General features: G+C 41.3%; 3 protein-coding genes across 4 annotated transcripts; 2 read left to right on the top strand and 1 right to left on the bottom strand.

Moving 5' to 3' along the window:
• Nucleotides 1-4275: 4275 nt before the first annotated feature.
• LOC118224228 (glycerol-3-phosphate dehydrogenase [NAD(+)], cytoplasmic-like) lies at nt 4276-9890 on the bottom strand. The gene is made up of 8 exons (XM_035411509.1): nt 9679-9890; nt 9054-9231; nt 7936-8076; nt 6882-7020; nt 6111-6223; nt 5524-5757; nt 5204-5310; nt 4276-4868 (listed from the first exon to the last, which is right to left on the bottom strand). Exons 1-8 carry the CDS (start codon nt 9717-9719, stop codon nt 4772-4774), a joined length of 1050 nt encoding a protein of 349 aa, XP_035267400.1. The 5' UTR covers nt 9720-9890; the 3' UTR covers nt 4276-4771.
• Nucleotides 9891-11617: 1727 nt separating this feature from the next.
• On the top strand, nt 11618-19830 carry LOC118224316 (sorting nexin-4-like). Of its 2 annotated transcripts, none has more exons than XM_035411734.1 (14): nt 11618-12196; nt 13088-13212; nt 13465-13621; nt 13735-13884; nt 14210-14257; nt 14619-14674; nt 15068-15140; nt 15573-15634; nt 15967-16032; nt 16388-16477; nt 16814-16913; nt 17036-17181; nt 17391-17505; nt 17888-19830. In XM_035411734.1, exons 1-14 carry the CDS (start codon nt 12002-12004, stop codon nt 17933-17935), a joined length of 1431 nt encoding a protein of 476 aa, XP_035267625.1. In that variant the 5' UTR covers nt 11618-12001; the 3' UTR covers nt 17936-19830. The 2 variants fall into 2 exon arrangements, with proteins under 2 accessions (XP_035267625.1, XP_035267626.1); XM_035411735.1 differs by having other exon boundaries at nt 11620-12196; nt 13483-13621.
• Nucleotides 19831-20306: 476 nt separating this feature from the next.
• Nucleotides 20307-27220, top strand: LOC118223683 (zinc finger protein 148-like). Its single transcript, XM_035410550.1, has 7 exons — nt 20307-20471; nt 21431-21716; nt 22153-22269; nt 22609-22732; nt 23421-23504; nt 23918-24036; nt 24427-27220. Exons 2-7 carry the CDS (start codon nt 21462-21464, stop codon nt 26014-26016), a joined length of 2289 nt encoding a protein of 762 aa, XP_035266441.1. The 5' UTR covers nt 20307-20471; nt 21431-21461; the 3' UTR covers nt 26017-27220.
• The last annotated feature ends 247 nt before the right edge of the window (nt 27221-27467 follow it).

Raw genomic sequence — 27467 nt, 5'->3', positions numbered from 1 at the left:
GGTTCTGCTAGTGACGGTGAATGGCTAGGCACAGTGTACAGAGAGCCAGATGAGGTGATGCAGTGAAGGAATGCTGAATATTGCTGGAAGATGTGCGTTGATATCAGGGGACATTGTGTCAGTAAAATTTTAATGACAGTCATTATTTTAGAAGATCTGCATTTTTGCAGGAATTGGAAGCATTTGTGTAATTTGTTCTTAAGGTCAGCCCTTCACAACAAATTTTAGAAAAAAAGAAAAATGTAGATAGCATTGTGCCATTATAACTCTCACTTTTATATCATTAGTGCTATTCCTGAAATTACGTCTTGACACCAAAGGTTTATTGGTTTTGCTTTTAGCTAATCATGAAAATGCTTAGCATATTTGTTCGTAAGTCCACATTAGATAAGCATGGCTTACTAACAAAAATACTATCTGAATATTCATAGCGAGGGAACAAAAACAGTCATGTTTTTTTTTTTTTTTTTTTTTAATCTAATATTTGCACAACAGTTAACATTTAAGACCGTACATGTGTTGTATGGTGTGTATATATATGTTTGTATATGTTTTTAAGTGTAGTGTTTAATGTCTAAGTACATGAAGAAAAGATCGCTTTTTTGCATTCTTACTTGAAGACCCTATGAGTGGGAATACATGAACATGAATCACTTGCACGTTCTACTGCCTTGTCATCTCAGAAAGAGAAGACTGAGAAAAAGGAACATTATTCAGGCAGACTTGCGTAAGTGTAGCCCTAGATTAACCACATTATTTCAACAGTGATTAGCAGTAGAATGGTAATGTAGATGCTGTCTTGTCATGGCTTTTAGCATTTCATTCTGGGGTGGGGAACTGCCAGAGTAGATAATTGGCCCTCTTTGTTCCCATCAAAGTTTCTGTTGGCTACTACCCAAGCGTGCAGCGTTATGTATGTAAAGAGCCAATACTCAAGAGGAAAAGAGTGAAATATATGGTTTATATATGATCAGAGTGATTTTCTTCCCCCCAAATGTATGCATTTAGGGTATTAAGAAAAGTGTCACATTCTGGTACAGAATCCAGTTCACCTTCCCTACAGCGAAGGTGGGCATGTGGTTTGGGTCTATGTGAGGAGTAGGAGCTTATAAATGCCAGTGTGCATTTTTTTGTTGGTTCATTGTTGTTTTGGGTCATCTCAGTGTTTAGGCAGCTACTGTATTTTATTTATTTTGTACAAGTTGTGTAATGTTTGTCATTCTCCATTGATTTTGGGCAAATGGAAAGATGTTTAGATGTTTAAAAAAAGCAGTTTATGTGATGTGACAACCCACACAAATTTTGGATACTGAAGGGATTACTGGTGATGGGGAATTCATAAATTGGTTTTAAGGAATGTTTTCACTTTTCCAAAACATTGCTGAGATGGATGGTTTAAATTTCACAAAAATGACATTGCAAACATGCATCTGCATGTAGCGTGTGTACATTGTGTTTTGAAAAAGTGGGTTATCAGATTTTTTTTTTTTTTTTTTTGCTGGATTGCCCTTATCATGTAAACCTATCACTGTACTGTAGCAGTCTGGGAATATTTCCTGCAGCCTGTTCGAACCGGAATATTTTACGGCTTTGTACATAGGTCAGGGGTTGCGTAAGGGTTTTAAAAAAATGGTTCTTGCTTTCTTAATGCACTAAAATCTATCATCAGTAAGCCTTAATATCCTGAGAGACTAGTCTTAAAGGAGACCAAGTGGTAGAAGGAGAGCTGGAGTATCCACACCGCACCGTGGTGCCTACCTATCTATCGTTTATACCAATTTCATTCTTACAGGAGAGCAGTGGGTGGGTGGATTTTTAGGTCTTCTCTTTGTAACAAGCGTCGTGCATGTTACAAGGGGCACATGCAGGAGTCTGGTTTCGGAGTAATTCCATGTGTAGAAAGAATGCATTGTAAAGTGGTCCAGGTGTCTGCTATGCCATGTAGAATACCACAACTCCAAGGAATCGACACGAGTCATAAACTGGACTGTACTTTGTGTTCGAATGTAATATTGTATATTTATTTTTGAAATGTAGCTGCAAAGTCATTTCAGTCTCTCATTCCCTCGAGAAAGAAAGTGCTGTTACTGTGTTCCTGAAAATAGAAAATACATGGCACGTTTAAAAGGGTGTTTGTGCATGGAAAGTATGCTGTGGTCAACTTCAAACTGTTACGTGTTTTATGGGTTATCAGTTCTTTTGACTTTCTACCATTAATCCATGTTGCACATTTAGACATTGGCAGTTGGCATTCTGCTAGATTAATATTTGATCTGTCATGTTTTTAGAAATTCCCGTTTTTCATATTTATTTTAAGACGTCTGTCTTTGTTTGCATTCCATTAGTCATGTACTGTGAGGGTTTTGTAAACTTTTATTTATTGGTAACACTTAGTTTTTTGTCGTAGGAATTGTCAAAATTGTTCTGTGGCGTTGCTAAATGTCTTTATTTATGGTTGCCAGTGGAATATTAACTTCTGTTTATGGTTCAGATCATTTTTCCATTAATCAAATATGTGAGCTAAGGCGGTGCCCAATTTAGTACACCAAGAAAACGCCATCGCCATGCACTGTTCCTCAGGCAAACTGACAGCCATTAACATTGACGGACTACATGTGCACAAATTTGGCCTTTCATCTTCAAGCAAATTTTATGGTTGGTTCAAATTATATGGAAATCATTGTCATTAATTGAATACATTTTGAAACAAACTGTCATCATTACAGCTTGTAATTATGTTTTTGTTAAAGTAACGATTAAAGCAAATGGTACAAAGGTAGGCCAGTGATTTGATAAACATGCCATCATGCAAATCTGAAATCACAATATTACCACAACCCTTCTTAATGTACAGAGACCAAAGACATTTCTATGCAGAAATCTAGGGATTACAACTGTACATTTATAGAAGTTGTACAACCATATTAATGGCCATTCCCCTTAAAAAAAAAAAAACATCCCAAATGGGTATGTATGGGGTTCAAATAACACTGTTTTAAAGGAGTACCATGGTGATTTTCACACTTTCTCGGTTTTATGTGCTATTTGCATAAGAGGCATTGAAGAAACACAATGAGTAAAGTATTAATTATGTCCGTTCTGTATTTTTGGAGAAATATGCGTTTTAAATTTATTGTCCTATTTTCAACCGGTTGAGAAAGTTGTCAACTTGGTGCGTCACGAATACAGTAACCACTCCCCTTTCCACGCCCCGTAAATCCATGGATAACTCGAGACCCATAGTTTGTGCCGTTGGCTTACAGGCAAGACAATGCAAATATTTGACTAACATTAGGTTCACTTAAATTGGAGTGCCTTTTAAGGACTATTAGATGATTTCTGGTTATATTCATTTAGCTAGCTAGCTAATGTTAGCTAGCTAGGTAGTTTGCTTTCATAAGGCAATGTTATCGATAACGTTAGCTAGCTAGTTTGCTTTTATGAGGACGTTATAGTTGTGCTTTTATCTTAACTTGGCTAGCTAGATAGCAAAAATTATAATTGGATATAAGTCAACGTCCTTACCTTAGCTATCTATCGATACTTGATATACTACTAAGCTAGCTAGCTTGTGAAAATTCAGTCTCCCAAAAAGAGCGCGTATCATGGGGGTAGCTATGGTAACGGGGCACGGTCTGTCAATCATAGCTGACTGACAGTTCTCATTACCACGCCCAGACGGTTCGGGTGAACTTTTATAGCGGGAAATTTAGGCTTAGAAAAATACGTTTTAAAGTACATTGAAATGACTGAATGATAAAAAATTATGAACATTTGTTTTGTTGTTACTTAAAGACACTTCCCAGTTGTCACGTTCAACCACCATGTTACTCCTTTAACACAAGGATGCATATATTACAGCTTGCAGATCTTACACTATGCCACTGTCTACCGCACTATAAGTGGTCAGACTCCAAATGGTTTGTGAATCATCATGACTACAGAACCAGAGTTGATACTATCTTGGGCCACTGTCTATCTGCATTAGAGAAGTTGACTTCTGGTTTATTTACTTTCCAAAAAAAAAAAAAAAAGGGCTTCTGTATTAAGTGCAATGTATATGTCCAAAATCCATATGAAATAAACATGAATTCATCTTGCGTGGTTTCATTAGCCGTTCTTTGTCGACTAATGTATAGGTTGTATCATGAGTCTAATGTACATTTCACACAGGGGTGAAACTCATTCTCCCCACATGGATACAACTGAAAAGGTACCACAGTGATTTTCCCCATCAGTGTGACTGCATCATCAAAAAACGTCCAGATCCTTCAGTAGAAGAAAAGTTGTTGCCATTTCCATTTTAATGACAAAAGTTCACTTAGTATGCTTTCAGTTGCACAAATTGTACTAGATTCAATCACGCTCTCACAAAAACAATAAATGCTCCCCATGTCAAATAGTTGCCATTGAGAATAAAAAGACAACCCGTTGTGCGTATTGTGCTATATTGCAAATGATTACATAAAAACATACATTTTAAGTATGGATACCTGACCACTAAAACTAACTAATGTAGTACTGTAGATAATGAAGAATTCAAAAACAAAGCAAATAATGAGACAAACCAGCATAGTGTTAAGGTAGTTAATGGCAAAAATTATGAAAGACGTGTGCGCAAAACCTTAACGGAGCAAGAGATTGGCTGTAACCAAAACCAGCATACCCAAAGTTCCCTGCGACTGGGCTTGAGAACTGCTGACAGAGACTGGTCACAGCCTGGAGCCCGCGTCGGCACAAATAATATTGAGAAGGGGATGTAGTGAGGTGATCACATGTGTTCCGGATGGTTCTGCAGACAGGTGATGAAGTCCTTGACGGGTCGGTCATGAAAGCAGATCTCGCACACGGAGGCAAACAACGGAAATCTGTGTGGGGAATTCAAGGGCTACATTAGACTTCAATCTTTGCCTAGTTATTTTATTTATTTATTAACCTTCATTTATGCTGGGTAGGTTGACTGAGCACGCATGCTCATTTGCAGCAACGCCCTGCAAATCCCCCCCCCCCCCCCCCCCCCCCAAGTAGCCAAACCTGCATGTCTTTGGATTGTCTAGTTCAGTGCTAGCTTGCTAATACAAGCAGTGTAGCTCACAGTTTTCACTCTTTAGAAAAAATAAAATGGGTAAGGTATCATTGGCGACGGAGTCTGGAGTATTGGGAAATGATTGCAAGGAAAGTTCTGAAAGAAACCTTCACCCACTTGTTGATCATGTCCTTCTTCTTGAGTATCTTGTAGACCTCAGCTGAGGTCTGTGGGCCTTGCAGCTTCTGCCCATTCAGCATCTCAGCTTCCAGCTCCTCGATGGACTAGGGAAAGTTCACAGACATTACAGTTACACCCAAAAAAGGGTTATTGGCCTGTTTTTGTCCCAGGAACACATAAAAAACTGCACATCGTTATAAGCGCAGTGTTGAGCGCAGACAGTTCAGAGCTTAAGAGGTGCTCATCAGTGCTCTACCCTTATCCCTACGGTATCCACGTCTGATGACGGAGGGTCGAGCGAATGGAATATGGCTAACCTTGGAGGTCGTGACGAAGGCCTCAGCCACCTTCCGGTTGCGGCCCCCGTAGCAGGTGGTGATGAGGTCCGCCACGCCGCAGCTCTCCAGGAAGGTGGCCGAGCTCACGTCCCCCTGGCTGAAGATCCGGGTGAACGCCACCATCTCCATCAGCCCCAGGCGGATCACCGCCGCCTTGGTGTTGTCCCCGAAGCCCAGGCCGTCGCAGAACCCCGCACCCACCGCCACAATGTTCTGCGAGGGCAGTTCAGCTTGCTTAGCTATGGGTTAGCTCGTTTAGCTAGCTGCCTTACATTTACAGCTCATCGATTACACTGATTGTTTGCATGCACTTTCAAGAGATTCTCTGAGACACTGGGCAAGATAGGAAGGAAAACCTTTACAGACCTATAAGCTTAGTCCTTTGTATGGAGAATCTCTATTCAAAATATAATTCAGTCTAGAACTAGTCTTAATCTGTATTTTTTCAAAGTGGCCCATGGGGTTTTAATTGTGGTAGTTTATTTAGTTTGATAATGCAAGATTTCCACAATCTTACTGCATTTTATTAGCTTCATATAATATGTTCATACTTTACATGCCCATACCTTTAGAGCCCCACAAAGTTCAACGGTGTCACTCTCTGCCACTACAGTAATTCTGAAATGTGGAGTTTGCAGCAGTTCCTTGAAGATCTGGCCATGCTGCTTGTTCTTGGCCCCTGTGTTTAAGGTGAAACACAAAATTATGGATGCCTCATGCAGAACTTCACAAATGTTAACAAATTACAATACTGCACTGCATTTCCCCACAGCAGGGCTGACCAACCTTGATCCTGGAACTCTATCCTCCTGTGGCTTTTCATTTCAACCATAATTTGGCACACCTGATTCTACTAAAGATCAGCTCAACAAGATCTCCAGCTGCTGAATGAGGTGTGCTTCGTTATGGTTGGAGTGAAAGTCTACAGTATGATAGATCTCCAAGAACAGGATTGGACAGCCTGGCCCTATAACATCCAGTAACGTCCACTGACTCTTAAAGTTGTTAACATTAAGAATCAGAAATTAAACGTCTATTTTTGTTCAACTTTTTTTATGATTGGCACCAGTTTTCTGCAGGAAGAATTATGTTGCGGGATTACTGTCTTCAGGAAGGACGTTATAAACACCTCCATACAGTTGTTGTGAAGTTCCACATTTTGGTTTTCATACTCTCAAGTAAAATCCAAAAGACATCAATATCAGCTCAGAGCATCTTACAACACAACACTCGAGGTACACCCAGTAAAGTAATGCTGTCCTTAACAAGGCCCTATTCCCTTATATGGGGATCCAATCACAACCCCTGTCCCAAAACCGAGGTCATGTCGTATGTACCAATGGTCGTTTCACAGAACTTCTCATCGGCCACCTCGTTGGCGATGTTGGCGCCCATCAGCACGCAAACCTCAATCTCCAGCTTCTCTCGGATGATTTCCGAAATGAGCTTCAGACCCTCGGGGCCTTCATCGATACCCTGCACAGATTAAGGGTTTCACACACCGTGCCTGGGTTCTACAGTCTGACCACCACCACCACCACCACCAAGGGTCAACAGGTCCGGTCCACAGCCAACTGCAGTGACTAGAGTACAAAATACACCCCCTGTTTCTGTTGTGTTAGTAGCGTAAAAATGAAGCCTATGTGAAATCCTGAGAATGAGGTCAAGCTTCATCTGGCAGAGCCCATTCCCTTCAGCTTAATCCCTCAAATGCCCTAAACTCAGTAGATTTAAGAACAATTTTATACTCTTGCTTTGACACACACATCTGATCTGATAACAATTTTGTGCGATTCAGCTGCTATATGTGTGTACATTACTTTCAATAGCCCTTCCGGTTTAAAGCTAGTCTCTACATACTGTAAAGATGTTGCATTTTACACAATATAAAAATGCTGCAGCATGCTAAATAAACTGTTATTTGCATCATGCATTTTACACAGCCTTGTCTATTTTATAGCACCCAAACCTTACAGTTACAATACTAAGGGATTCGCCCAATGATATATGTATATATATTTTTTTCATTATTTCCAAAAGCATAATGCCCATTCGCAGCTGCAAGCCCTTTCCATCACGGAAACATCCTCTCAAAGTTTAACAGACAGACTAGCATTTGCATCCTCCCATTTACCACTTTCTTTCTACAGTCCACCAACTGAGCTACACAGCCAGTGAGCTGGAGGGTTCTTCATCTTACATAGTTATGTGTGCAGATTACAGACTCCCAACTGAGCAGACATGTTATTTGGCACAATTCTTGAAATGCATATCAGTACTTATTACCATCACTCTACAAAGGTGTCCGCTTGTACACACGTTTCTTATCAAAAGCACGTTCTGCACAAACGGAACACAGAACAGAGAGATGACCAGTGTTCTTCATCTTACTTTAATGAGGGAAATCCCCATAGCTCCTGCCTTGATATGAGGCTTCATTTGATCGCACAACCTTCCAATGAACTGGTGGGGGATGACAAAGATGAAAATGTCTGCCCCTGCCATGGCTTCCACGATTTCCGGCACCGCAACCTTGTAATAAGAAAATAAATTTTTTAAAATGGATGGCACAGAGTCCCATCTCCTAAAGAGCAGGTGCCATTTACAACATTCATTTTCTTTCCACCGGACACCACAGGCACAGTACCAAAATTGGTGTTGATGGTTTTAGGTCATCACTAACTACCTTGGGAATTATATACACTACATGGCCAAAAGTCTGTGGACCCCTAACGTCCAACATTACATCCAAAATGATGGGCATTAATATGGAGTTCGTCCCCCCTTTCATGCTATAGCAACATCCACTCTTCTGGGAAGGCATTATATTAGATTTGCTTCCATTCAGCCAGAAGAGCATTAGTGAGGTTGTGCACTGATTGGGTGATTAGGCCTGGCTTGCACTTGGCTTTCCAATTGATCCCAAAGGTGTTGGAAGGGGTTGAGGTCAGGGATCTGTGCAGGCCAGTCAAGTTCTTCCACACCGTCCTCGACAAAACCATTTCTTATATGGACCTCACTGTGTGCCCACTGTCAGGCTGAAACAGGAAAGGGCCTTCCCCAAACTGTTGGGGAAGCACAGAATTGTCTAGAATGTGATTGTATGCTGTAGCATTAAGATTTGCCTTCACTGCTACTAAGGGGCCTTGCCAAAACCATGACAAACAGCCCCAGACCAAGGGGTGTCCAGATACTTTTGGTCATATAGTGTATGTTGTACCACTTTAAGCAGGCAAAAGGCCACTCTATTCAGAACTGTAGTCAGTTGGCAACACTGCTTTGTGGAAGGTCAAACTTCACAGTTTCACAAGTACTTATCTAGTATATTCACCTCAAGGGATGTTTCTTTATAGAACAGTCTGCACCTACAGTATAAATTTTTATTATGTATGCAAGAGTTTTACATTTCACAATTGGTTTAAACTTGCTAAATACTGTGTGAAAGGTCTGTAGAAGGAAGCATGCTTACACATCAGATCTCCCCACTGGAAATATCATTGGCCACTTACCACATTTTTTGGAAGCTTGTGACCGGGGAGATATTTCACATTCTCGTGCTCCATGTTAATTATTTCCGTCAGCTTTCTGTCATTGATCATTTCCTCGAACACCCACATATTCACAATGGGGTCAAATCTGTTGGACCTCTTCACATTCTGTCCAATGATTTTAGAAATTGCCGAGCCCCTGCAAAGAAAGTACAGTGCTGCAGGCAATTGTCCAAGTACAGTACGATCGTGAGTTTTCTGAAAAAGTCTCACTCTTTAAGCAAACAACAGTAAATGCAATATTTTAAAAACCTGTTAGTTTAAAACGAAACAGCTAAACAAACGTGTGTGATAAATAAAACGCGTTTTAACTGGTTGCTAATTTTCAGGTATCTAGCTGAAGTCAATCCGTTGTGAAAATACAGTTCATTTAGCAAGCCATCTGTCATTTCTTGTGCAAGTGCAGTTTACTGCACTGGCGAACCACTTCGCATTCGTGGCACACCTGGCGTATTTACAAGTCCTAGTGCATAGGCCTAGAATTTAGAAAATTACATACTGTAAAATTTATTAGCTATCTAATTAGGCTACCGAACCTTCCGTTAAGCAGCTATTTTTTAGGTTAATTTTAACTCGGTGTTCTTACCAGTTCCCGGATCCGACGATGCACACTTTCTTTCCGGGCATTGTAGCTAAAACGTCTGTCTGCTTTGATCAAACTTGAAACAACGTCGCGCCAAAAAAACAGCAAACAAACTTGTGCTAAAAGTCGGCTGTGAGTCCTCAACTTCCTGACACGCCTGTCTGGTGGAAGCTAGATTTAGCCCATTCAGCGTTGCTGAAAGAGAAATGGGCAGATCTTCATGGTTGCCAACGCAACATGTTTACCTGCTACCCTCGATTCCCTTAAAGGCAAGCAGCTTTATTACATGGGTTTCCTGGAAAACCATTCACAGTCAGCCACTGATATCTGATTAATCAATGTTATATTTACACGTTTACTTTTATATGTGTGATTTGTCAAAGGGCTAGGTTATTTTTTTTTTTTTCAATAATAGCTAAGGTTATTACATGCTCGTGATTTGAAACTTCTCCTTAGTCGTGTGCATGTGCACCGTAGTCTCAAGCTTTACCTAGTTATCAATCAGAAGAAACCGCCAGTTTTGGACACTTTCATTGGCAATATTAGCATATGGAGTTAATGTTAGACATTGAGCCAATGTCGGCTTCCTCTTTCCAGCGTTTGAACCTAGAATGAAATCGCAAAGTCAGCATTTTTTGCAGAGTTCCTCTTTTTTTCCCTTTTTTTTTTTGAAGAAAAGTACAGATTCTGATAAAATCAGAGATGAATTTTCTGACAATCCCTCCGCCTATTACCTTGAACCTGCTTAACCATTTTTTACCGCAGGTATAAAACACCATGGATCTCTTCTCATTTAGTGTCAGCTGTCTCCAGCAATTCCCATGTCTATCCCCATTAAATGTTATTATTATTATTATTATTATTATTATTATTATTATTATTATTATTATTATTAGTCTCCCCCCTCCCCTTTTGTTGATGTCCAAGGAGATCAACAACCTCATCCTGCAGCTACATGCAATCTCTACAGAGTATAGTCCTGATCTACTATAGGCTGGGCACCACCACCATTCCTGCTTACAAAATATGAATACGTTTTAAGTAGTATTTAGGTCACCCAATAAACATTTCCATTGGATTGTAAATCTTCACAGTACCAGGGAGACACACTTGCAAGAGCATTTTAACAGGAAACAGGACAATGCCACCTCATCAAGAGGCGCTGTATAATCATCTGAGCAAAATACGTGACTACAATCTACAGCAAGTTCATTTACAAAGCAAAATATGAATGTGTCCTGGCTATATGAAGTTTTGCAGCAGGAGGAACACAGTCACCATAGTACTTTCTCATTTAATTTTCCAATGCCCACATTTATTCAATGTTACAACCAAAGATGACTTCTCACTTTTTTGCAGTGGAATTTTACTTTTCATCAATAAATGAGAAGAACTTGAAATGACAGGGAAGGAATTTCAATTGTCTGTCATGGTTCTGTATTTTGTGTTTTTGTTTTTCCCCTTTTGGCCGCCAGATGGCGGCACTGCAGTTTTGTGTTTCAGTTTGTTCTCCCACCCTGTGTTAATTGTATTATTGGTTTTAATTATTCTATCATTGTTCCCACCTGTGTTTTGTTATCCCCTCCTTTTCTGGTTTGATTGTTCTTGTGTTGTTCACCTGTGTCTTGTTACCCCTGTCTATTTAAGTTATTTGTCCACATGACTCGGGTGCTGGTTCCTTGTGTTTGTTTTGGAATATATGTATTCTGTCTGCTTCGGTCCTGCTTGTGCATTGTGTGTTTCTGTGTTTGTTTCTGACGAAATGTACCTGCCTGCTTTTGTCCTGCTTCTGTTTTGTGTGTGTTTTGAATGTTGAGTTTTCTGGTTTTTTTTGCATGGCCTTTTGGTTTCCTCATTTTTTACATTTTTTTTTTTTTGTCCCCTGTCGTGTTGTAAGTAAAGTCTTTGTTAAGTTCCCCTTTTGAGTTTGTGTTTCTTTACTCTGCGTTTGGGTCCTCCCTACCCGTTAGGTGACAGTCATTTAAAATCATTTTCGTCAATGTATAGTGGAAATATTTTTTAAAAGGGTATTGTTGTTGGAGTGTCATTCGCTTGGGGAGGGACATTGCGATAATTGACATTCGATGCTTACTTACGTTTTGATGTTTTATGGAGTGTTTTGTTGGTTTGGTTGTTTGTTCCAGGAAATTTGAACTTCATGTTTAGAAGGATATCGTCCCTGGAGTCTAACATCTGGATGTGTCAGTGTTTTGAGAAAATTGTCTTGTAATTTTATACGTTTCATGCTTTATTCTTGTACTATAGTTACAAAGGTATCATTTTAAAAACGGTCATTTTCGCGTGACTGCTCAGATGACACAATCATATGACAGGAATCCGTAGGAAACTGTTAGTCGTCTCTGCGCATGCGGACAGCCGGACACCTTTCCTGGTTCAGTCTAATGAAAACATTTTTGTGAGGATGGCGGAGCCTGTTACTGGCAGTGAGGAGATACCAGCGGTGACTGAGAATGATGCAGATGCAACATCTGAGGAGTTGGAGAACAACCAGACCAACGCAGTATGTTGTCTTATAATGCGCTTATGAATGGAGAAAAGGGAGGTGTCTGTAAAATCCCAGCGTAGTAACGCAGTCTGTTTGTGAATGGAGGCCTGTGTTCAATCCTGGCTGTTCAACCAAATTCATTTACTTGAATTTTTGCAGCTGGAACATCCAGCTAGGAGTGGTTAGGAACTTCAGTTGAGCATCCTCTAATTTTACTTTACTTTTCGGCAGGATAAATGGATAACTCTGACCATTTAATGTCATGGCGATCGCAAATAAATGCATTGGGAGGTTATAGCTATTATACCACGATGTATGACAATATAATAGCTTATAGATGCAAGCAAACTAGCTTGCTTAAATCGTTTAGCCTTGGTGTTCCTGCTAATGCTAGCTACTCTGCACGACCACTAGTTCGAGTGGCCTCTCTTCAACCGGTGCTTTATTTACGGAAATAATCAACTTTCTTTCCTCTCGCATGTGTGATAATTGTATTAATGGTTGGATTTCAGCTCGCTATCGACGCCGAGCAAAACCGTTTATCCTGGCGAATGCGAAATCGTTTTGAGAAAATAGTGTATTGGTCAGTTAAAATAGTGCTGTATTCGGGACTGGCGTTATAAATCTAAAGCTAGTGATGAGGACAGACTGGTTTTTCACCATTCATATACAGTATTACTGCTATAATTATACTAATTACTCTTAATTACACGTAAATGTACTGTAACATTGCGAAATAACGGTGCTCCGGGCTATTCATTTTTGGAAGCATCGATCATAAATCAAGCTTACCAGTAACTTTACCAACCGGCGGCTTTATACTTTGCATATCGTTAAAATAAGACAAATTACTTGCTAGTTCAATAATAATAAAAAAAACGCTATTGCATATTTGCCGTGTTGTAGATGGTGGAGGAAGGCACAAATCTCTTGAGGAAGATGGAGATCAGCGTTGCTGAGGCAGAGAAAAGAATGGGGAAGAACTCCGTTAACATCCAGGAGACCTACACAGTTTACCTCATAGAAACACGGTAAGGGCCACTGCCAAACCCACAATCCTCTGTAATCAGAGCTATATCCACTCTGTGTTTTGTGTACTTTTCTCTTAAATAAACCCCCCCCCCCCCAATGCTCAACGCTTGGCTTAAGGAATGGGAATGGGAATGGGATTGGGAGGGGGGTTGGTTGCTCAACAGGGAGATAAGCACTATTTTGACTGTCAGCCAATTTTTTTCAGAGAAAAAAATTGTTAATCCTAAAAAAATTAAAATATTTACTTTCAGACTTTTTTCTTCTGATAGGCCCATTGATGCCGTGGCAGAAGGTCACAACCCAGCCCCTGACTCTGTGTGGAGACGCTACAGTGAATTTGAGCTTCTGAGGAACTATTTTCTAGTCACCTTTCCGTTTGTGGTTGTGCCCCCTCTGCCTGAGAAAAGAGTATGTTTTTTTTGAGGTCACATCCTCTCCTTTTTATTATTAATTTATTTTATTTTTAACCACAAAAATATAGCTTTAAAGTCAGTTTCTTGCGCACCCTTTGTCACCCTCAGGCTGAATTTGTGTGGCACAAGTTATCCGCAGACAACATGGACCCAGACTTTGTGGAGAGACGAAGGGTGGGACTGGAGAACTTCCTGCTCCGTGTGGCCTCCCACTCGGTCCTTTCAAACGACAAGATCTTCTACCAGTTCCTTACGGAGGTGCGAGCTGTGCGGCGGCGTGCGTTCACAGAAAATGGCGATCGATGGTTCATTATTCACTGTGGTCTGTGCATTCATAAATACCCCAGCGTGCACTGCATCAGTTAGGTGTGAAGGTGTATGGTCATTTCCATGGTTCTCAGAATGAAAGGGCTAATTCTCACTGTGCATTTACTTATTGATTTTTTTTTTTTCACTCTGGAGGTGCAGTCAGTACATTTACAATATTTTATTAAATCAATACATTCTCACAGCTTCGTGGCTGACAAGTCTGCTTGGAATACAGTGTTCGACTAAAACAAACCATTTTCTCATTCCTTCACAGGAAAATGGATGGAAAGAGGTGGTGTTTGACACTGGCTTCCAGGCAAAGGTATTCCATTATGAATTTTGCTCACCCGTTCTCCCTTTCCTTTTTTTGTGCCGCCATTGCGAATGCATTAAGACGTGCTATTAAAATGGCCACAGACTACCTTCTGGTGATCCTCCGTGAACATAGCAAATTACTTTTCAATGTTATGAGCTATTGGTGAAATTTCATTTGAGTTTTAAACATTAGTCAGAAATAGTGGGTCATTAACATGCAAAGCAAGGATATTGTATGCATCAGAGAGCATGTAACACACTTTTTACTGTGTGGTTTCTTTGATCTAGGCAGTTAGCAGTTAGCAATTCATGAACTAAGTGTGTTAGACGTAATTTTTAATTTACAGTATTTGTGTGCATTTTTGCAGGCTGATTCAAGGCTGAAAGCTCTGAATGCAACCTTCAGGGTAAAAAGTCCAGACAAGTAGGTCTTCTCCCCACAGTAGCAAATGTAAAAGGGTACTTTTTTGTTTTTTTTGTTTAATGAAATTGGCAGTTGTATCTTTTACTTAAAGTTCTCTGCAGATATCATTTATATTGAACAGATGGTCTTGTCCAGAGTGACTTGCATAGCTTACATTTTACATAAAATTTACAAGGCTTAATATTTAATAATTGTCAGTTGGCGCCAACTTCACAATGAGTCAACCCGTAATGGGCTGTACAGACAACCTAACCGAACAACATGGTGTATGGGGGGGGTTTTTTCCCCCTCCCCTCTGGGAATGGTGCAGTCATACTTACTGATAATAATAATAATAATATTCCATGTGATCTCAGTGTGTTATTAATGACTGGTGTTCTGTCTGATACGCAGGCGCTTCGTGGAACTGAAGCATTACAGCGATGAGCTGCAGTCTATCACCTCTCAGCTGCTCAGAGTGCGAGCCGTAAGCAGTCTAATATCATCCAGTTTATTTATGTCATCCAGTTTATCATCAAGAGTCCAACAGTACTAAGGCTTAGCAGACCCAAAGCACTAGCTTGCGGTATAACCTGTAACTGCTGTACTAACATTTTTTGCATGATTGATTTGCAGCTTTCATGGAAGTTAACATGTAGGACTTTTAACATGTGATGTTAATGTTCAGGACCTGCTATATTTATTTGCATTTTAAATAACCTCATACCTTAGACCTGCAGTACCATGAACAGCCTTCAGAATGCTTTGCAGTTAAAGTTTATGAATGTACAGTTGAGATTAAGGTCAGGTACTGCAATTTAGAACCTTAAAATAAATGTAGCCCATTGGTTTGTTTAGGTTAATTTGCATGATGTAACTCGTTATTCTTGTTTCTAACCGTAATCTACTGTTTTACCAGAGAGTAGCAGATCGTCTGTATGGTGTCTACAAAGTGCACGGAAATTACGGAAGGGTTTTCAGGTGGGAAAGAAAAGCTGTTTGTCTTCTGAGCAGTGGGGTGAAACTGATCGGTTTTTGTGCTGCGTTATGTGATTATCCATGATCAGTGGCTTGTGATGCGTAGGGAGTATAAATGAATATTTCCCGGGAGGGTTGGAATTGTTTACTAGGCTTTTGTAAGAAATCTTCCTAATTTTGGGATGTTAATTTTTCTGTCAAATGAATGCCTGTAATCTATTAGCAGAGGATTTGTTTGGAAAGCTAAGTGCTTACAGCTAATGATTTACTAAAAAAAAGAGATGATGCCATTTTGAGATGTGAGTTGTGTAGTGACTGCGCTGCTTGTTTGCTAGTGAGTGGAGTGCCATTGAAAGGGAGATGGGGGATGGACTGCAGAGTGCTGGACACCACATGGATGCGTGAGTGCGCATACACACACAAACACACACACACACACGCGCAAAAGCATGCACGTACGCACATACACACACCCACACAAATAGGCACACGCACACAAGCAAACGCACGCACACACACACACAGGCTCTGGCACATGCAGATGTACACAGAGCATTTATCAAAGTTTCAAATGGCTTCACACACTGTAAGGACTGGAAAGTTGTTACTTGGTCAACTGCTTCCCTCTCCTCAGCCTTAATAGAGAATGTGTGGATCTTTGGAACGCTGTCGGATAGCATCTGTCCTGCATATTGCTATATTTTTTATTGTGCTCCTCACTTCTGAATCTTGTCCTGATTATATTGATGATTTCAGGTATGCTTCCTCGATTGACGACATCCTGGAGGAAGAGGAGCACTATGCCGACCAGATGAAGGAGTACCTGTTCTATGCGGAAGCGCTACGGTAAAACTGTCACTTTCTGCAAATCTCACAGCGCAGCTGATTTATCGCGTTTAAGTGACACCCTAGGTGGCGTTTTCTTTTGGTTACACCTCATTTATATCTTTTGCTGGTTGTAGCAGATCCCCCTGAATCCCTGTAAGCAGTGCTCCACTCAGTCAGTTTTAAGTGCCAGATGCAAACATTCCGGATTAACATAACATTTGGATGCCCCAGAGACGGTGTCGCCAGCACAATTTATTTGCAGTTGAAGGCAATTTAAACAAATGTGGTTGGGGGAAATCAGTAAAGTGGCCCACGGGTGGCTGAGTGAGCGTGCTCGGTTCTCTGCTCTCGCAGGGCAGTTTGCCGGAAGCACGAGCTGATGCAGTACGAGCTGGAGACGGCCGCGCTGGACCTGGCCTCCAAGAAGCAGCAGAGGGAGGAGCTAGCCACTGGGGTGAGCCTGTCTTTCCCCCCTGGGGCGGGGGGGTGAGGGGGGGGTGAGGGGTCACCTGGGTGGGGTGCTCTGTTTAATCAGGGCTGCCGACTCTGTCTGAAACCTGTCCTTTCTTACCGTAGACCGTACGGACCTTCTCCTTCAAAGGGATGACCAATAAGCTCTTCGGCCAGGAGACCCAGGAGCAGAGAGAGGCCAAGCTCCAGGTGCTAGAGGAGCAGATCATCGAGGGGGAGGAGCTGGTCAAAGAGAAGACCATTGAGTGCGAGTAAGATGCCCACACCCTTCACGTTTTAATGATTCGTTGTTTTAAAATCATTATCGTTGATGCATTATGCGCAATGTGTCATTCAAGATGACATTATTACACTGTTGCGTATATTGTGTTGTTGTAAGTTTACGTTCATTTGTGATAATTATTTGTGTTACAATATTTACGTTATTAAAGGCAAAAACTGAATGTCATTTTTCATCCAGTGAATTTGTAAAGAATGCCTGGGTGGACATGGTACGTTTCAAGGAGCAAAAAGATAGAGACTTGAAGGAAGCACTGATCAGTTACGCCATCATGCAGATCAGTGTGTGTAAGAAGGTGGGTGTCCTGTGTATCAGTGCTCATACTAAATGTAAAGGCTGGAATAGCTTTCAACTCCTGTTTCTGTCCTCTGGTTAGAGTTCTTGTGGGCACTAGCAAGTTCTCCTATACCTCTTCTGGGCAATAGCGTGTTAGCCAGTTACCACTCTCAAAAATGCAAATGTATGGCAACGAATAACTTGTTTTATATCAAAAGCTGGTACATATAAGCCATCGTGACCTCTTTATTAGAGGTTTTAGCTTTCACTTGTGTTTGTACTTTGTGAAAATTATACCTTTGATTATAAAACCTGTAAAAGACTTGGCAATGGTGATGTAATAAGACCAAGTCGCAGTGGAGATTCTGTACCGATGTGCTCTGCTCTGTTCTCCATTACAGGGAATTCAAATGTGGGCCAATGCTAAGGAATGCTTCAGCAAGATGTAAAATGGTGGTCTGAGTTCAGTCTGAAGCAACCAACCAGCAGAGGAAACGAGGCTTCGGAATGGATCTGAGCAACAACCAGAATGGAAGACTGAAAGACTGAAACCTTGGAAGCTGTTGGAAGAACCATGGGAAAACCTGTCATTTGAAAATATATGGCACATTAATCATAGTATGTTTTTGTTTTTTTTGTTTTTGTTTTTTTGTAAACTGAGCAAAGGCTATCTTCACAGAAAGTAATAACAGCTGCTCCGTGACTTGATTTTCCCTATATTATATTTAGGCTTTTTTAAAATTTTTTATTTTGAAACCGTTTGTGACATTTTTATGTGGAACTGACATTGGTTTGATGTGCAGGATTCTCTTGCACCCCCCCCCCCATTCCTCAGAGTAGATAACAGCTGACATTTAGCTCTCAAAACTGTATTCTCTTGTGAGACAATGGCTCCCATTCTGGTGAGTCTACTGGAAAGCACATCAGTTCAGTTCCTGCAGCTGTCAGTACTGTGTGTGCTGAATTATTTATGGGACCTTATTTTAACTCAACTCATGTGAACTCAACACATGCTCACTAATTCAGGTATTATATTTTACCAAATTTTGTGTTGTCTCTCTCTGGTGGCCATCCAAGGAATCCTGGGTTTCAATTTTTTTGTCTAATTTTTTTTTTAAGGATACGGTATATTGTAGGGTACATTATGTACAATATAGAAGTTGTTTTTGTTTTTTGTTTAAACATGCCTCTTCATCTTCTCCGTGTAGTTCTTTTCAAAATTTTGTGCTTGAATAAATTATTGTATTTTTTTTTTTTTTTTTTTTTTGAAGTAAGCTTTATTTCATAAGTTAAGAGTATTGTGAATTTGGAGCTGCTCACGTTTTGTTTAAACCATTTTTAGACCATTGCATGTCAGGTAAGTGCAATGTTGCTTTTTAAATTCAGTTTGAAATTGTTAGATTTTCATTAAACAACCCTCAGGGTGGCATTATATTTAAAATCTTCCAAAAAGACTAGTTCAAGCACAGTGAGAGTGAGCACTTCAGGAATTTCGGTGCTTTGCTGAGACAATTTTGAGGCAGAGGCCATTTAATGAACTACATAATGTTGCCAGTTTAAACAAAAAATGTCTCAGAAATTAATGAGAGGAGTGGACAAAAGATGAAGTTTTTTGGAAATGTAAGATAGTGGAATATGATGTTTCATTGTTTATAGCATTGTCCCTTGTCACAAGACACATTGTAAAAAGGCTTAAGAATGTGAATATCACATTTTGTCAAAGTAGAGGTTTAAACTGTTAAAATTAGCAGCACTTTAATGAAAGAGCTTCCAGTTTAAAGAGAGCTGTCATTGACGGTTAATGTCCAGATCCTGTGTTCAGGATTTATTTTGCATCACTGGGTTTTACTGGTCCAACTCTGGGTGAGCTGCAAAGTAAATATTGGCATAGTTTGCTTTTATCAACATGTCAACAAAAAAAAATGTATATATTAAAAGAAATTTTAAAATAAAACTCATTCAAATGGCCAGCTTTGGCACACCCTTTGTTTGCTGAAAATGTCGGCCTTCATTCTGAACCGTTGGTTAATTTTTGCAATGAAGGAGCAACCAGCATTGTAGTTTCTTCTGAGGAAGTGGGTCAGTTTCTGTCTGAATAACGTGAAGGACTGTGAGGAAATGTATATTGTCATTTCTGTGTAGAAACTGGCTGGAAGACTAGCTTGGCTCTTTGATTTGGTTTTAAGTCATTCTGCTGTCTGAATTCTACGATGTCAGAATGGTTTCTTGGGAGGAATCAATATTTGACATTTCCTTTGACTTCAGGTTAATTTTGAACTTGTTGGCATAATCATTGTCCCTGAGCTTTCAAAAACGCTAATAAATTAAGAATGATTGTATGATACCATGAGTTGTTTCTGTCTGTGTTGTGCATTGCCAACAGCTGGGTGATGGAGGTTGTACATTACAATTTGGCATATTACATTTGAAAAGTGATTATAATTCTAAGGAAATGCTAAGGTTACTTTTCAGATACCTAGGAAGCCAAGCATGCCTTTGTAATTGCATTTTTTATTTTCTTTCTGTCACTGGACAGAAACCCACAGGAATAAAAAAAAATGTTTTTGAAAAGTGCAAGCCATATCAATATGGTGCTCTCTGTCAGTATTGGAGTGTTTTGGACTTGAACCGAGTGAGGAGCAGCCTTGAAGAGAAAAGCATGTCTTCTTGCTGTCTTCTTGCAACTTAAGTTTACAAATTTAGAGAGAGTTGAGGGGCGCAGTCATAATCTACGACTAAAATCAAGCAACGCCCATGTTTACGATTACTTTTGAAACTGATTTCATGCAGCAACACTTTGATGTCGGTGGGTGCCCACAGCACGATCTTGGCTGAGAGCCGTTCCGTTCAGAACCCACAATGCACCGCAGATGAAGGGACTTCTCGGTTGGAATGTCTGTTGCTGTCAGTGACTGGAGTGGAGCCGCGAGAAACTTTTGCTGGCAATCCGTGACCACATTGCAAAGCTTCGTAATAATACGACGGGTGCGTAACAATTAACCAAATCGGCTATGTATATAACGATTCTCTTCTGTTTTCTTCCGCTTTGTTTTTTGACCTCTGCAAAGTCCACTTTAGTACAAGCTAGCGTTAATTTGTTGACTGCACTGCTGGATTTTCTGTCAGTGAAGCTTGCTTTTTGTTTCGTCTATTCAGGCCTGTTTTCGTGTTTAACTTAGCTATCTAAAATACCGTGTGTAGCTGAGTTAATATTAGTTATATGTAGCCAGCATGCCCAATGAACTAGCCGACGTATCGATAAGTGTCAGTCGATGACCAATTTTTAAAAAATAAGCCAATAGTCTAAGAAACGGGCAAATATGCTCGCTCAGCGATTAGCACGACAGACAGTAACTCGACAGTAAAATGCAGTTAAAGTGTGTGTTAATAGTTTTCAAAATTACAAACACTAAATGAATCTACATCACGGGGAGTCAGTCCGACAGCTGTTACTTCCAGTTCCACATAACGTTGCTAGTTTATAGTTGCTTGTTCTGCCTTGTCACAAAATATTCGCTAGCTGCCTTAGTTAGCTGGCTGATATATCAAGTGGTCGCTGTCGTGATAGAGCTAAGTTACAGTAGCTGTTAATGCATGTCAGTGACAAGTAGGCTATTTATTTATTTTTATTGAGACCTTGTAAGTTACCGACCATATCTTGATTTCGTTATAATCTTTATAGGGCCTTACGAAATGTGAACCGAATAACAGTTCTGTCAGATGTATGTATATATTTTACGGCAATTTATTCATTTTGATTTTGCTCATATTTTGAATGTTATATAAACTGTCGTATTATCGTTTATCATCTGCTACCAAATGACAAAATGGTTATTTGACAACTTTTACAATGCATGATACATTAAGCCACTCAACTAGCTAGCATAAGAAGGCAACTTGAAAGTTTCTCTAAAAGCAGCCACAATCTCTCTGACATCTGGCAGGTTCTGAGCTGCACGTGCCCCACCTGGGAGAATGAACAGGGATGAGAAGCCGGGCGGGATGCTAATTAAGTGCAGTAGCCCGGCCGACCTGAACCCCCCCTTCCGGGGAATGGACTGGAGGAGGGCAGGAGCGGGGTTTCCCGAGCTGATGCTGAACGGGCAGGATTTCGCCCACCACACCTTGCTGGTAGACCGCGAGGAAGATGAGGAAGAGGGTATTGCCAGACGGTTTGTTCTGCCACGAGGCCTGGCCTCCATGGATGGACTGATGGTGCGCAAGGAGACGGTGAGAGATTGAATGGCTGAGGAAGTTGAGCTATGCTCTCTACTCCCCTACCAGCTGCCGAATTCCTCCTCCTAATGTGTTAAGCCACTGCACGCAAACCACGACCATACGTGAATGGGCAGCCCATTCTAAATCGACGAATGTTCACTCATTAAAGAACTCAGTTAAGTTCACAATCAATTAAAGACTTATAGTAATGCAGGGAAATTATAATATTGTGTTTTTACTAGGTTCATAACCAACCCAAAGAGTCCAGTTTCCTGTTTTTCGGTCGATTTAACGACCCATATCATTCAGTCTAGACTTGGCTGGTACAAGTGGTCAGGTGATTCTGTTCTGTCTTTGGTATTGCTGAAGTGTGTGTTCCTTCCTGTTGTACCCCAGGTTATATTTCAGGTCTGTTTGACCTTTATCCGATATCCTTTTTGTTTCACAGGATAACATTAAACAGGAGTTCAAGCTGTCTGATGCAGTGATGCAGATCAAAAAGGAAGGGGAAGAACTTACTGATTTTCAGAAGAAGAAGAAAATAAAACAGCACCCTCCTGCCAAGGTACAATAGTGTCAAGAGTGTAGTCAAGAAAATAAGAGCAATACAGCAAAATAGGCATTGGTATTAGTATTAATATTAGTGTTATCATCTTAGGATATATTTCTAACTGAACGAGGTGGTACCGTGTTATATGCTTATATGCAGTTATATGCTACAGATAGGCACCTGTACTTGCCTATTTGAAATGTGTGTTCTGCTCAATCGTTGTGTGGTTTTTTTTTTTTACGTTGACCTGTGTATTTCTGCAACGTAAATGAATTGTGATAAATGTACTTGACGATTTATGATGCTACCTATATTAAGAGATGCTTATTGTGATGTACATCATCTCCCTGCTAGATTGTCGGCATGAATGAAGACGGGTCGCTGGGCCTGCAGAGCGCAAGGCCTCATGTGTGTGAACACTGCAGTGCCACCTTCCGAACCAACTATCACCTGCAAAGGCATGCCTTCATCCACACAGGTAAGAGGGGGATCTCTGCTCACGGGTACCGTCCTGTGGCACTGGACCGGCCAGTCGCCCGTGCATTTGTCCACAACAAAATCTGGAGACCCCAGATTTGAAAATGGTAATAATAACATTTTTGTGTGTACACGTGTGTTTGTACATGTGTCTCTGTGCGCATGTGTGTGTGTCTGGGTGGATATAAAGAGATCCCATTTAATCTTAATGAGAATAACAAATTTCATACTGAGGGCATTGTGTGAATGACAACATGAAAGGTTGGGTGGCCTTCTAGAAATGGAAGTGGAACTTGATGGCAATTATTCATACATTTTCCAACAAGTTTTTTGTTTCAGCGTGTAATTCTTCCCGCTTTAATAGTTTTGTCTGGAAAAACCTGTTTTTTTTTCTTCCCCATGCTACATTTCCAGTGCTTTGGATCCATTTGTGTTTTCTGACCTCCTGTCAAATACCAGTTGATGAAAGTGAACCAAAGGAAAAATGTCCAGTTGTACATTAAACGAGTCAAACGAGCTGATAGTGATTAGTGTATCCTGACAGCTGAGCTCATAGCACATTTTATGATATAAATTTTAAGAAATATTACTGATTGACAGCCCTGATGCTCATTGTCTTGCATTGTAATAGCAGTGAAAAATATAATCCGTATTGTCAACGCGTGCCTAAAGAAAATGTGTCTGTCCAGGGGAGAAGCCATTTCAGTGCAGTCATTGCGATATGCGCTTCATTCAGAAGTATCTCCTTCAGAGGCACGAGAAGATCCACACAGGTAAGAGGAGAACTCCACTAATGCCATGGAGATAAGAGTATCGGGGTATGGAAATACGGGGTATGGCATTTCCTTTTAAAAGCATTTCTTTTTGAGGTTACTCAAAACTATTATGGTACCGCATCCATGAAAAACCTGGAGAGGACCTTTTTCAGTTAATGTATTTTGTTACAAAACAAAATTCCTGTGCAAAAATGTGTTTAAATTTAGATACACAACACCCATATAAAATGTTTTCTAAATTCTGTTCGAAAAATAAAAAATCTATTCATAATTAATAGTTTGACAAGAGTAGACAATGGCAAATTAATTTGTTGCATTCTCTATATGACTGGTCCTTATTGTGCGCCCTACCTTTCTGTGTATTTAGAAAGGAAGGGATGAAATGTCACCTTTTCCTTGAATGTCTCCAGGTGAGAAACCCTACCGCTGCGATGAGTGTGGGATGAAGTTCATCCAGAAATACCACATGGAGAGGCACAAGAGGACTCACAGTGGAGAGAAGCCCTATCAGTGCAGTCACTGCCAACAGGTGCAAATGCCTTATCGCTTACAACAGGGCTGCCCAGCCCTGCTCCTGGAGATCTAATGTCCTGTAGGTTTTCACTCCAACCATAATAAAGTACACCTCATTCAGCAGCTAGAGATCTTGTTGAGCTGCTAAAGAGTAGAATATTAAAATTCTATATTACAAAAAAAAGGTGCGTCAAAATTGGGGTAGAAATGAAAACCTCTCCTGGAACCAGGTTGGTCAGCCCTGTCTTACACTGTATTTCAAAAAAAAAAAAAAAAAGTAATAATTTGGAATTTAGACGTTATTCATTTTGGAAGGGCTGTTTCTATAATTTTTTTTTTTGACTGCAGCAATGATATGTTTTAGTAAAACGGTATACATACTCATACTCCGTTCCCCCCTGTGAAGCTTTTCTCCAGGACAGATCGGGTGCTGAAGCACCAGCGGCTGTGCCGTGAAAGCAGGAGGGCTGACGAGCTGCACGCTGGAGACGGGCTGGTGCTCAGCGGGCAGGGCCTCGGCTATTCCTCACTCCCTGGGGATCGCTCGCGGCCGAAGAAGCAAAGGCATAAAGCTAACGACAAGCCCTGGCATCCTGTATGCCTCGAAGGGGGGGAGGGGAGAGAGGAGCCTGGACCGGGTAGCGGGGAGCGACCGTCGCCGTACTCGCGAGCGTCGAAGGTGAAGGACGAGTACGAGCCGGCTGAGTGTTCGGCGCAGCGCCGCGATTCACCGGTCGGCATCGGCCGCCTGGCGGAGGTTCCCGCTCCTGAGGCGAACGCCTCCCGCAACGACGTCCTGAAGACGCCCGCGAGCAGGAAGCGCCCGAGGAAGCCGGCCGGGCTGCGGGAGGACTCGTCTCCTACGTCCTCGTTTGAGGACGGGAAGGTCGCCAGGTACGCCTTCCAGCCGGCGGACAAGCCCGGATTCCCGGGCCTGGAGAGTCACACGGACCTGGACCCCCGCCGGGGGGCGCTGAGCAAACCTCCGACGAGCAGCACCAACTACGACGACGCCGTGCAGTTCCTGAAGAAGAGGAGGTACCTGCAGGCGGGCGGTCCCAGCTCTAGCCGGGACGGCACCCTGAACGCGGGTATCGCCGCGCAGACCTCCGGGAGCCGATCCGCCGGAGCCAGCATCGGCAACGATGCGGCAACCGCCTGCACTTCGAATTCTCACGCCGCGAAGACCGAGATCAAGTCGACCCAGGACAAGAACATCCTGACCGACGAGGTCTTTCAGACCCTCTTAGACCACTACTCCAACAAGGCCGGTGGGCAGCCAGAGGTCTCCTTCGGTGTGGACGACACAGAGGTGACCTCGCGCGTATCAGTCCACTCATCTGATGTGTCTGCTGGCGGCCATGTTGAGGCGCTGGGGATGAGTGCCCAGGCGCCCCCTAGTGGAAATGCCGGTGTGTTGCAGGAGTACTCCAAGTTCCTCCAGCAGACCCTGGAAAGGACGAGCCAGAATGACAGTTATTTGAACACACAGAGTCTTACCTGTGTTCCCAAAAGCCAGTCGCTTTCACACCAGCCTAAATTCTCTGCCATTGACACACATTACACCTCCTCCAGTCGTTCTAGGTCAGGGATGAACCCGTCTCTGAGCACGAGAATGTCCTCAGAAAAATCACACTTTGGGCTGCTTTTCGGGGACTCCCAGCATTCCTTCTCATTTTCCGGGGAGGAGACGAACCCATCTTCAGTCTCCTCAACGGAGGACTTCCTCGAGCAGGTAACCCCTCCGAAAAAGTCCGACAGTCAGGTGACCGACTCACCTTTTCAGATAGGCGCCTTTGAGCAGAACCTTCGATCTCAGTTCCAGAGCTCTGGATCTGCTGTGTCCTCCCTGTTTAGCTTCTCCAGTGGAGCAGTAAATCTGCATGGACACGAGAGTGGTACCGATTTCTCAGAGTACCCTCTAGCCAGTGTGGCTGATGGCAGAACTCCACCAACCTCATCCCTGGATTCTACAGGCAGCCAAATGTATAGTTGATTTATTATTAAAAAAAATTTTTTTTTTGAAACATTTTAATCATTACATATCCTCTTTTATGTCCAACAAATCTTGGCTACAGAACATTTGTTATCCCTAAGTTCAGTGCATTGCTGTTTAAAGTGTCTGTCCAGCACCTTTTAATGGCTTCAAATGAACAGGTTCACACACACATTGTTTATAGCGTATTTGAATTGTTAAAATGGTTATGGGACCCACCTAAATGATGAAAAAAAGATTAATAGAAGAAATCAATCTCATTCATAAGATTGTAGCTGTTGCTGGGCTAGGATGGTCCAGCTAGGATAGCATCTACGGTTGGCTCCTCGGTCAGCTTGCCAGATTAATGTACCAAAAAACACTTCCACCCCTTTACTTATGAACTGCTACCCAAAGTATCACCATTTGCTTGTAACTGGGTAGGTATGTGCAAACTGGCTATGTGAGCTTTGAAATACAAATCATATTAAAAGCTGGACGGGTCTGCTAACTGGCTTTTCAGAAGGTGAGTTGTGGAGATGCAAAAGAGCTACAAAGCAAATGAGAGATTTAGCCATAGGTAGTCCTGACTGATGGCTAACAATGGTCTTGGCATGTTTCAGCTTCAGACTAATAGTGATAACATAGTCTATTAACATTCTGGAAATGTATTCAGTACATATGGACATTTTGCTGGATAGACACTTTAAGCCACTGCTAAGCTCTTTTCTTTTATATTTTCAGAATTCATCTGCATTCATCTGAGTTTTCAATAACAAAATGGGAAAATATCACGTTTAAGACTGTTTGCAGAGAATTTGTTGGATAAAAATGATTGATTGTATTTATTGTATGGGGATGTGAAAGATTAAAAAGGTTGGAGTTGATTCGCTGCTGTTTGTAAATCAAAACATGATACAAATGAAACTATTTCTTCCCTTATTAATGGCATAACTGGTAGTCATATAACAATTACTGGAAGATACCACTTAGTCAGATTGTTCAATGAGCAGTTTGGTTGCCACATAAACCAAACTGGTTTTCTTCACTGTTTTGTCTTGTTGGGGGGAAAACAATTTCTCTTTGGACAAAATTGTAGTAAGTTTAACTTTCTCCCACACATCCTGTGTTACAGGCTTTTATGTCATGTGTCTACTTGCATTTAGAAAGTTTTGTTTATTTTTTAATAACTAGAAAAATATAACGTATTGACTTGCTTAAAACTGTAAATTTTTATAATAAAATAAAAAATAAAAAGGGAGTGTAGCACAGTGGGTAAGGAACTAGACTTGTAACCGAAAGGTCGCAGGTTCGATTCCCGGGTAGGACACTGCCGTTGTACCCTTGAGCAAGGTACTTAACCTGCATTGCTTCAGTATATATCCAGCTGTATAAATGGATACAATGTAAAATGCTATGTAAAATAGTTGTGTAAGTCGCTCTGGATAAGAGCGTCTGCTAAATGCCTGTAA

This window comes from Anguilla anguilla, chromosome 3 (genome assembly GCF_013347855.1).
Source record: "Anguilla anguilla isolate fAngAng1 chromosome 3, fAngAng1.pri, whole genome shotgun sequence".
NCBI classification, from domain to species: Eukaryota; Metazoa; Chordata; class Actinopteri; order Anguilliformes; family Anguillidae; genus Anguilla; species Anguilla anguilla.
The sequence above is the reverse complement of the archived record's forward strand: the minus strand, read 5'-3'. Positions and strand labels throughout refer to the sequence as shown.